The sequence below is a fragment of the Sander vitreus genome, chromosome 4 (genome assembly GCF_031162955.1).
Source record: "Sander vitreus isolate 19-12246 chromosome 4, sanVit1, whole genome shotgun sequence".
Taxonomy (NCBI): domain Eukaryota; kingdom Metazoa; phylum Chordata; class Actinopteri; order Perciformes; family Percidae; genus Sander; species Sander vitreus.
In genome coordinates, this window is record NC_135858.1 from 26,358,749 (window position 1) to 26,370,701 (window position 11,953).

At 41.8% G+C, this 11,953-nt stretch overlaps 1 protein-coding gene across 5 annotated transcripts in view; it reads left to right on the forward strand.

Annotated features, from left to right (window-relative positions):
* The first annotated feature begins 779 nt into the window (after positions 1-779).
* The window catches only part of hgh1 (HGH1 cochaperone), a 12,274-nt gene continuing 1,100 nt past the window's right edge, over positions 780-11,953 (forward strand). Inside the window, exons 1-11 of one of the 5 annotated variants that reach the window (XM_078249213.1) lie at positions 780-864; positions 1,971-2,093; positions 3,407-3,428; positions 4,151-4,289; positions 4,516-4,653; positions 4,801-4,952; positions 6,025-6,125; positions 6,907-7,005; positions 7,797-7,888; positions 7,963-8,085; positions 10,478-11,953. The exon at positions 10,478-11,953 is cut by the window's right edge and continues 1,100 nt beyond it. In XM_078249213.1, the coding sequence (XP_078105339.1) occupies positions 2,045-2,093; positions 3,407-3,428; positions 4,151-4,289; positions 4,516-4,653; positions 4,801-4,952; positions 6,025-6,125; positions 6,907-7,005; positions 7,797-7,888; positions 7,963-8,085; positions 10,478-10,702 (1,140 nt within the window). In that variant the 5' untranslated portion in view covers positions 780-864; positions 1,971-2,044 and the 3' untranslated portion in view covers positions 10,703-11,953. The other 4 variants (XM_078249215.1, XM_078249214.1, XM_078249211.1 and 1 more) reach the window with 4 other exon arrangements.

The following is an 11,953-nucleotide window of genomic DNA, read 5'->3' on the forward strand; positions in this document are numbered from 1 at the left end:
GGTGCATTAAAGCGTATCCAAATGCAACAAAAATGAAGTTGTTCCCTCGGGGAGGACACCCCCCACTATGATATGCCCCCCCTTCCCCAAAGGCAGATTCTGGCCCACATATATATGTATATATATATATATGTATATATATATATATATATATATGTATATATATATATACAGTACAGTATACCCACTACAATACATTAGACTACACCACTCTCTATTAGGCTACTACTACCAATTTCTAAACCGTCTCTGGTTGAGTTGACTAGCTCGTCCTGTTCTTTTTCACTCCATTTGTGATTGCTGCAATTGTCACCAACAATCAATCAGAACATTTTACTATAATATTTCACTATAACATATTAATCCTTTCTCAGTCCCACAACGGGGAAATTTTCTGTGATACAGCAGCAAAGGGGATTGTGCCAAAACAAGAGGCGTCAGTAAATAATGCAAGATATAATAATAAATACGTAGGCTATACAGTAGAAAAACAGTAAACAGTAAAAAAAATAAAAATAAAAAGTTAACAGTAGCCTAAAGGCAAATGTATATGGACATGTTGTAATGAGACAGAGATTATGCATTATGGGACTCAAAATTAAAATAACATTGATACAATTCCCATTATGTTAGTTTCTGTCACATAAAGTACAAAATGTCCTTAAAGTAAAGTTTGGGATATTATCCAGCTGCTACGAGATCCGGTTGTGGATGTCAAACCGGAGAGCGCCACATGGAGCGAACACTAGAGGGCAGTAGCGTCCATTTAGGACCTTTCAAACTGCTGGAAAAAGAGAAAAGGAGGAAGATAACCCGGAAAAAAACGAGGTATTTTTCTCTGTGGTGTCCACATGTATCCACACTGTGAGTATACACATGTTGTCTAATGTATGTAGAGGAATATAAACGAGATAAAACTGCGATATGAAAACTGGACGGGTCATATAGCTCGTTAAAGGTATATCATTTTATATCAGAATCAGAAAACGGTTTATTGCCAAAGTACGTTACACTCTTCCCTGTCAGGTGGCAATTTTCTGAAAAAACAGACACTGACAGCATGTCAGTCAGCGTTCAAGAGTTCAGCACACATTTTTTGTCAAATTGTGGAAACTTAGACCTCATGTCTGAAAAGAAGGGCAAATCGTAATTTAACTTCAGCTGCTGTAGCTAACATTGTATGCATCCAACATGGCAGCAAACGTCGTTGAACTATCTGTATATGTTTGTTTTTGTATTTATTTTGTTTATTTCATATTAATGCTTATAATATGTTTATGTATGCACCGACAACCAAGGCACATTTCTTGTAAGTGTAACTTACTTGACAATAAATCATGTTCTGATTCTGACGTACCAAATGCTAAAGTAAACAATGCCCATGATATGCGCAAAATGGGGCTGTACGGTTTGGGCAGGGTGTGCAAAAGTATATGATTATATAACAATATGTTTTAATAATAATAAAAATGTAATATAGATTCTCTACCTGCATAATACATTATAACACCGGCTGTAAACTTGTGTTATAAAGTCTCACAATAATCATAAGAATTAAGTCTCCACTACATTATCTGACAGCTGGATTCAACGATGGCAATACAATACATTGTTAAAGATGAAAAAAGGTGTCAACGATTTGGCTTGTGATCCCTTACAAAAAAACAGTTGTAGTTGGGACTTCTGGCAGATGAGTTGTTAGCAGTTCCACCAAAAGAGACATTTCCCCCTCTAATCTAATCTTTCATTTCAGTAACTGTAGTTAAAACTAGCTTCACCTCAATAATATATTGTGTGTCAAGTCACAGAAGCCATTTTTCTGCAGAATGAGTACTTTTACTTTTGATACTGTACATTTGTTGTTACAAGCGACTTCTGTACTTTTACTAAAGTAATACATGCGGGACTGTATACTGTACTGTGTTGTTTAAGCTGATGGCTGATTGTGTTTTTTTATTGCTGTCTGTCAGATACTGTTAGAAGATGTTGAGTGATTCTGAGGCTGCAGAGCTGCTCTCCTTCCTAACCCCCGATACACGTCCTGATGTCAAAGGTCACACCACAGGCTACATCCTGGGGATGTCTGGACACAGGTAAGAGGAGGATGATGATGATAACATTAATAATGCAGCTTTTGATTATAATGTGACCTGTTTCTGCTCACCGCTCCGATATAAATGCTAAACTAATCCTGAAGCCGACACTGATGGTGCCTCCCTCATCCACTGCCGTCCAATGTGATAAACACTCTGGCTGACAGGAGAGTTTCTCCCACAGTGTGTTAGGATTTCATTACTAAACTATGAGCAGGAAGCACATTACAGATGCATGTTTTCACATCACAAATGATGATCAAAGGCACTACAATGTAGGTTTTAGTCAGGTAAAATGTGAGACTTGACATGTAGGATCTTATAAGCTGCTGACCTTATAAGATGCCTGCACTTTACTGTGGCTATCGGCAACAGTTGTTTAAAAAATATTTAAGAAATAAGATTGGGGCACCACTCTTGGTCAAAGAGAAACTGTTAGACCACAACTTGATTCAGTCTAATAATCTGAAGGTTTGCTACAAGTCCATAACTCTGTCTAGGGATGTCCCGATCCCCATTGCATAGTATCAATATGGGCATTTTTTTAACCGAGTGGGGATCGGCAGTCACCCCGATTACCTTACACCTTCATTAACGTCAGTTGAGCACAATTTGCGGCAGAACGTCAACACGCAAGTAACTTGGCATTACTCATTAACATGGCTAAGATGTCAGCAGGTGTGGAAGTATTTTCAACTAGAAAGTGAAAACAGCAAAAACATCCACTTGAAATATATCTGCAATACAATCGTTTCGCAAGGCAGTAGCAATAGAGCTACGTTCAATACCACCAATTTGATACGACACCTAAAAACTAAGCATGCAACGGAATACAGCAAGTTCACTATGTGAGTTTTACAAAAATGCTAGCAGCCCTACGTTAAAGTTCAGCTATTAAGCTGAAGATATGTTTTAGTTACTTTGGTTACTTAATTAGTTTGTCAACAATAAAACTGTGTGCAGCTCTGTTATCTAGGCAAATACAACTATCGGGATTGGGCGCCAAAAAAGCTAATCGGGACATCCTTACTGTGTACAGTGGCCTAATATACTTTAAACCCACCAAAAACATGGAACCAAGTTCTTTTATAAATGGCGAATTTTTTTAACTACTAAGAATACACGCTACTAAATAAACATACTGTATGCATACGTGAATGAGAGAATAAAATGGATGATTAACACGTGAACAACAACCAGTAAATAAGGTATTTGGCAAGATGGATAAAACTAGGCGTAGCAGCTGAGATTTAAGAAGGGAGACTTTACTAAAAGGGATCCTAATTTCCCTAAATCTTCCCTACAAAACCCAGAGAGCACCAACCCTGTTGACAGGTAAACAAAGTTTGACCTACCCGGATGGATGGATGGATGGATGGATGGATGGATGGAGACACTGCCCGAGATGACGATGGGGTGTTGCTGAGGCGGTCCTGAGGGGTCTGAGAAACTCACTTTCCTCAGCTGCTGCGTTCCCTCGGAGAGCCTCCGCTGGGCTGCTTCTGTGTCTGTCTCTCTGCAGCAAACAGGTGAAGCCTCGGGCCACCACCAGATGGTAACTGGAGAAGTGATGGCAAGTCGACCGGCACCGTTTCTTCAGCTCCGACTTTTGGCGAGTCGGAACACAAGGCTCGGGCAGGATGGTCTTGGTTGTACTGGAGCAGTTTGTCAACGTCTTTGCAAGCTTCTTCAGCGCTTCGTTCAAACTCAGGGATCCGTCTAAGCTCTCGTGGGGCCCACGGGTGAAAAGAGAGAACAAAGGAATGTCTGAAGGAAAATGTGTGTCAGTGATCTCAGGGCACTGTGAGTTCAGGGGGTTGTAAAGTGGACCTCCTGTCCTTTAGATTTTCATTACCGTCATCTTGAGTCTTACCAGAATTGAGTTCAGGAAATGAACGACCTCATCCTGTGGTCATTCACGCTACATATGAAAAAGAAAAGTAAAATCTCAGTGAAAGCAGGAACACCCCGAGTAGATAAAACGATGAAGCTGTATTATGTCTGTGATTTCCGACCAGCAGATTTCCAGTAACTCTCTCTCTCTTTCTTTTTTTTAGGGATGGCTGCCGCTTCCTCCGCTCTAAATCTGACTTACTGGTGGCCCTGTTTGCTCTGACGTCTGACCCCTCTATTGCTATCGTGAAGGACTGTTACCACATCTTCATCAACCTGTCAGCTGATGAGACTCTGCACCAGGTGAGCAGTCTTGATTGATCAGCAGAATCCGGTCTAAAGTAACTCTTATTAATGAATTAGTAATAAATAACTCAACTGTTCCCAGGAAGGCTGTTAATGGACATTTGACAGATGCAACACAACAAAAAAGAAACCATTTAGCCCTCAGAGATGTTGTGGATTCACTGTCGGTTTTATTCTTTGAAGACGGACATGTTAGAGGTGTTCTTGGTTGTGTCTCACCCAGGTTTTGCTGGCCGATGTCAAGGTTCTTCCGGTGTTGTTAAAAAGGGTTCTGGATCCAGAGTACCTGTTCTCTGATCAGATCTGCACCATCCTGTCCAACCTGACCCGCCATGTGAAGACCTGCAAGACCGTGTTCCAGGTGGGTCCCAGCTTGACTGCACCATGTTTCAGTGAGCTGCTGATCCCCATACAGGGCCACAAAACCTCTCGGGTCATCGGAGCGAGGGCGGAGCCCTGCCCAAAGTGCTGGATCACGAGAGATGAAGTGTTTCCTTTGCTGTTTCAGGTCCTCCAGGAGGAGGTTGGTCTGGCTCAGCTGGTGGAGGTCTTCTGCACTGAAGGTTACAACAAGAAGGCTAATTTCAACTACCTGAGTCCTCTGCTGTCCAACCTGACCCAGCTGCCCGAGGCCAGAAACTACATTATGGACAAGGACAGGTGACTGATTACACAGCAGGATAAGAACTGATGGTCAGACAGAGGGAATATCTGCGTCTACCAGTTTTTGGAATTTTTCAGTACTGATATCGAACCCTTTTTTTGCAGCAGTTTGCAAGATGTGGGGATTTCCTTCACTATCCTACAGTCAGAATTTCGGAAAGAGAGGATAGTGACTAGTGATAGACCGATAATTGGGGCTGATTAATGCCATTTTGAGATCATCGGCCAACGCCGGCACTTACAAGGCTGATTGACAAAACATGTCTGCAGACACATCCGCATGCAGCCAACGAAGTTAATGCTCAACCTCGTGTCAATTCCTCCATTCTACCGGGCAAACGTCACAGTCACGGCAGCAAGCCTTCAGCCAGCTAAACTAGCTTACAGGGCTTGAGAAACTAATGTATGGAGTATGGACTTCCCCAGCCCCCACTGCTTCTCCCAACGAGTAAAACATTTATCAGATTTGTCATTTGGGATGGTAAGCAAGTGAAACTTGAGAGCCTTTTAGGGGCCGTTCACACGACAACAGAATGTTTTAAAAATGTCATTTTTGCCGATATCATGTTTTTTTTTTTTTGCAAGTGATGAAATACATCAATTTAATAATAATAATAACAAATGAGACACAAAATTGCTGAACTTACATGAACATTTATTTAAATCTTGTATCACATTCTGAAACTGTTATGAGTGCTGGTATTTGTTTTGCGTTTGCTATATATATATTTTCAAGTCTGTTTTCTTCCTTTATCACATTTGTACATCTATAACTACGGTGATTGTGTGTTGGGCTCCGTGCTCTGCCAAAACGCAGGTGACCAACACTAAGTACAGTGCCTGAATGCATCATATGCAGACACAGACGGAGGACTGAAGCTACTCCGCTAACGTGCTGCTTCAATGCTTCAGTCCGAGTGTATCACTCTATATCAGTGATAATATTTGGTCCGTGGGGCACACTGAATCCAAGAAAGCAGCTTGAGGACCGAGACACATGCCATTACACCCCTTATATTCTGTGTGTGTGTGTGTGTGTGTGTGTGTGTGTGTGTGTGTGTGTTGGCAGGTGTGTAATCCAGAGGTTGCTTCCCTTCACTCAGTACCAGGCATCAGCGGTGAGGAGGGGTGGAGTCGTAGGGACCCTGCGCAACTGTTGCTTTGACCACGGTAAGATACACAGACACCTTATTTACTTTAGGTCACTTCATGCGAACTGGGCAGCTCTGATAGCCATCTGATATAAAAACAGCGAAAATGCATCCAAGAAGCATTCAAGACGGCCTGAAATACGATGCAGTCTTGCAAGATGCATCTGTCTCTTTAAGACGCATATGTAGTCTACATGAGGGTCTGTCCCCTGGGATAACACCAGCTCAGGTGACTCTGAAATCCTAGAAATGTGATCCTCTGACTGAGTGTTATAATCATAGAAATTAGACCGAATAAATAATGTGAGAGATGCTACACCAGGTATTCAGCAACGTGTTTCATAAAAACCTGTCGCGTCCTCACTGAACTCCAGAGATGGGGACTCGAGTTTGAGTTTCGGACTTGAGTCACACTTAAGTCGCACACACAGTGACTTCAGACTTGACTTGAGACTCTTCCTCAAAAGCCACTCGGACTCGAGATGTGGGACTTGTGAACAGTCTTTATTTTAAGGAAACGTCTGATGAGCTGAATGTTATTCCCCTCCCTGCCTATAACGTACCTACGTGATACCTAACGTATCTGCTGCGCGCGGCCACACATGAGAGAGGACAACAAACATGTCAGCCGCACCGGCAGCTGCTGTGCCGTTCATCATAAGCTCCGGCTTTAAAAACTTCATACAACTAAAGACTTGAGACTTGACTTGCACTGTAGCTCCGAGACTTGTAAGCATCTCTGCTGTAGTGCAACAGTACTTCAAGTCATCTGATTTCAAAGCTCTGCTCAATCTGTCCAGCCCATCATGAGTGGTTGCTAAGCGACGCTGTGGACATCCTGCCCTTCCTCCTGCTGCCGCTTGCTGGTCCAGAAGAGCTGACGGAGCAAGAAAATGAGGGTGAGTGTGTGTTTCTAAGTACTAAACTGTTTTAGTCAATTCAGTGTATCTTACCTTAAAAGATAAGGTATATTGTGGCCGGGTTGGAACAGTGGGTAGAGCAGGCGCGCATATACTGTACTTAGAGGCTTATGCCTCGACGCAGAAGGCCATGGTTCGAGTCCGACCTGAGACAATTTCCTGCATGTCTTCCCCCTCTCTCTCCCCTTTCTCACCTAGCTGTCCTATCAATTACAGGCGGAAAAAGCCCCCCAAAAAAAGAGAAGGTATATTGTCTGTATTTATTTTTTGTCAACAACTGCCACGTGCAGACCAAAAGCAACAATGAATTGATCCACTAACTAGTATTATCTGTCTATCAAAGCCTGATCTATGTTATTACTCTGTAATAATAGAGCTTCATTGTTGTCCAAAAAACTGTTAAAAACACAGAGTCACACTGTTGAACTGGCTGACTTTCATTAACAGAAACAAATACAGTGTATGTTATTTTGACTCAACCCTACGTACACTGTACTGCTGCTGGAAATACTCACTAGAGCACCGAATGATCGAAATGCATTACTTCCTCCTGTTTGAGTAACATTTGTTAGAAACTACAGTGGACAGCTGCTTTAGGAAACTACTGAGCCTTTTTTTATTTATTTTTTATTTAAACTATATATTTGTGAATCTTCATAGAGATTTATGTCTTCAGAAAGAACCAATGGGCTTGGGGCTGAGTGGGCAGGGAAGTCAGAAAGTATTGAGACCCGCTGGTTCTGACTAACAGAAGTTGATGTGATGTTCAGGTCTCCCTGTGGACCTGCAGTACCTCCCCGAGGACAAGAAGAGAGAAGAAGACCCCGACATCAGAAAGATGCTGCTGGAAACACTTTTACTGGTGCGACACAACAGGCACGCACATATACACTCATGTTTTCATGTTCAGCTCTTTACCGTTTGCCTCTTTTGCAGCTGACAGCTACCGGAGCCGGCCGGAACACACTAAAAGAGAAGAACGTTTATTACATCATGAGAGAGTTCCACCGCTGGGAGAAGGACGTCCACGTTACAGCAGCCTGTGAGAAACTGGTCGAGGTAGGCAAGATCTAATCATTAAACAAATCGTCAAGGTTTTTAACTGCCACATACAGTAACTAGACTACTAACCACCCAATAATGAATACTCTCTTTAAATGGAAGTCTTTGTGCTTTTACTGTTAAAGGTTGGGCAACAAATCTGGAAATTTGTATTTTAAGCTACCCTCCAGTTAAACAATCAAATCATATTTTGGACTATAAAATGAAAAAATATATATAAAATGTGTTCTTTTTTCTGCATCTTGAAAAAAGTTAGATGAAACAAAAATTAATAAATCCAATAATATGCTTATGTTGTGCTCCTGTCAATCTAATACAGGAAATAGACAAAGTGCGTTGATCATACATGGAGTGTTTTCTGGTGCCGGTTCTTGATTTCAAACTGAAAACAGAAACACACCCTTTTTTTGTTTAATACACATACATAGTAAACACAAGAATGAAACCATGATCCATTTTGTGAATGAATGAATGAATGACTGAATGAAGAGCTCACATGAGGAGCGTGATCAACCTCCAATCAGCCAGAACGGAGCATTTGAGTCGAGCTGCTTTCAGCCCGATAATGTCCTGAATCAGGAACGAAAATGAGAGCACAACAAAAGACCTTTCGTCACGGCAGACATGTAGACATGTCAGGAAAAGCACAGGTGTATTTCTTTTCAAAAATCTTTTTTATCCAAAAAAACATTTCACAATGTAAATGCTCTTACAGTGGCAGATATCAGGAAGAAACGAACTTCCTCTCCCACCCACCCCGACCTGCCATTAAAGCTGCAGTGGCTAGAAAGCAAACAAACGCCAGCATTTGAAGTAGAGTGAGACCTCTTTCTGCAGCTCTACCTTCTCTGTCGCCAGAGCAATGCATGTACAGACCAGCCAATACAGCCCCTGAAATGACCTGTGATTGGCCAAAGTCTCCCGTCACGGCTCGATTTACCAAAGCCTGAAAACAGAGCCCAGAGGAGATGTAGAACTGTAGTACTGGTTGTGTACTTGTGTGAACAGTTAACGTCATTTAATATTGTATGTGGCACTTTCTTTTGCCGGGTGCAATTGTTCCACTGAAACAAGTTCCTTCCTGAGACTATTTCGCAGAGCCACCGTTGCGTCCAGAGCTTAGCGACTGTTGTGAATGGTTTCAAAAAATGCACACAACCCAAAGAGTTTTTTTTTCTTCTTCTCCTATCCCAGAATATATCTGTGATGTAGCCAGACCTTACTCCACAGCGCTGTCTGAGGTCAGGAAATGCGAGACTATACACACAGTAACTGAATGAACGAATGAATGCGGGTGAATGTAAGAACAAATATGGCAATAGATACATAAGGAAGAGAAGAGTATAAATAAAAATAAGGCAAACAAACAATAATAATAATAGTAACAATAATATAGGTGAATAAAATGTTTCAGAGTCAAGTGTAAGAGGTCAGCAACAACATATACTCATACCACATGGCGGCCCTGAAAGTATGTCAGAAAAAGACTCAGAATCTTGTAAATTTTCGTTACCAGATTTCCGTACAGCTCAAGGCCCGCGGGCCAAATACGGCCCCTCGCAAATTCTGATCCGGCCCGCATATTAATTTAGGTTCACAATAAATATTGTGTACCAAACCAAAAACACAGGAAACTGATTTTCAGCTTGAAATGATGTGACACTCAAAGCAGAATTTGGCAGATTTGCCGACTTTGAGACTCAAAAATCCCCACAAACCAGTGAGTTTGCCTATTCAGGCTGTAAAACAGGTTGTTGTGAGTCGGCTGTGTAGTAGCCTACTTTTTAAAAATGTAATCATTGTTTTTCTTGATTTGCTCATTTCTATGATGGCTTTGGAATTGTTTTCACTCACTTGTTCAGGGCTTTATGTGGACCAAACTGTAAGTGAGAAGGCTCTATGAGACATGCAATAATACAGTCAAAGATATTTTACTTTTTCGATTAAATAAAAGCATGGGAATAAACTCTACATGTCTGGCCCTTGATGTGATTCTTATTTTCCAGCGTGGCCCTTAGAGAAGTTGAGTTTGACACTCCTGGCATAGCAGATTTTAGCACAGGCGTATTTAATACCATTAACGATTCCATTTTTTACTTTCTCTTGCCAAGATTTATGAGGTGCTCAAACAACATGGTTCCTGAAATAAACACACAACACTATTCAGTTGGTGCTCGTGCCCAGGACAGTAGAACGGCCATGGATGTATAAAGAGAGAGGCTGCAGGAGCAAGAGGGATGGTAAACGTGTTCTGACGGGAGGGGGGTATTTGTTCGGGTGTAGAGTTCAAAAACTCATGTTGGATTTTAACTGCTTTAACTAAGTGTACCTAATAAACTGGCAACCATATGCATATACGTCATGTAGTGGACCCTCGGTCTCCCTCCAGGTGCTGATAGGAGACGAGCCGGAGCAGGGGATGGAGAACCTGTTGGAGGTGGAGATTCCGGAGGACGTGGAGGTGAAACTGAAGGAGGCAGACATCAAAGAACAGCAGGAGCTGGAGAAAGAGCAGGAGAGGATGAGACAGGAGGAGAAGGAGGAGGAGGAGGAGAAGAAGAAGAGGGATGCAGAGGGGGAAGACAAAGAACAGGAGAGTGGACTGATACGATAAAGCCTGTTTTTAGACCTGGCTTCATGGACTGGATCTGTTGAAGTCACCGCTTTTTGTCAATCAGACAGTTAACACGTTCATTACGGCTTCATTCAGACATGACAGGACGTTTTCAGAAAGAGCCACGATGCTCTGTGATATTCGTCAGCTGGTCCGTCACTGCTGGAGAACAGCACTGAGTTGAAAAGCGAGTAATGACATAAAAGAAGAGGGGTGTTTTCTGTTCTCTCACAGGCTGCACCGGGGATGGATTTTAAAACGTATTTTGTTGTTAACTAATTAACTAATGTTGTGAGTGTGAGGAATACTCTCCACTGATTACATTTTGTCATCATCATCATCATCAAATATTACTGAATGTAATCGCTATTTAAGTTTTGTTTTCCTCCTCTGTCCCAAAAAAAATATTTTAGGGAAGGATCTGACATCAGAAGAAGTCTTAACAGCTTAGAAGTGACTCATTAAACTGATTTTTTTTTTTTTTTACAGTGGTCAGAAAAGGCGGAACCATTAACTTTAATGTAGAATTGACTTCTTCTGATATTAGACAATATGTCAAGTTGCCAGTAGGGATGCATGGATCCGATTCTGATATCATGCACGATACTGACTCAAAGAGCTGGATTGGTATCCGTGACAATGGGGCTGACCTATTCAATTCTATGTTTATATACTATATCGATTATATACTGGAATTTAAATTCCTGTTATAAGTTTTGATCAATCTGTTGCTGCATTTAAAAGGTTTACACTTAAATTGTAATTCCTGTTAATTTTGTAGATTGTTCACCAAGTTCCTGGTGCACCGTGCACAATTTATTATTTCAATAATAAATAACAAATCAGTACATTTATAGCTGTATTTATTTCTTACATTTTGTTTTACAAAGCTAGGAAAGCAGTGTTTGAGTCAAGCCTGATGTTCCCATCAGCCATTGCTAGTTATCCCCCGATGTCCGCTGTCATCCCGGCAGGGGGGGAGTGAAGCAGAGAGGCCGTAGTAGGCTCTGGGCTGCCGCTGCTGATTGATTGGTTCATTGTATGTATCATAGGAACCATTTGTATATCTGGTTCCCCTTTTTGAATGAAGAATAGGTTACCGCCGCCTGCTGGCATGGAGAGTTATTTCCTCTCACGCAGGCGCGGAATGGATGTGCTAGTTGGCCGTCGATTGTAGTCTTTGCGGTGTCAAATGCAACTTTTTGGCCAAGACACAGGCAACGCCACAGTCGGCCATCATCGCCACTAGGT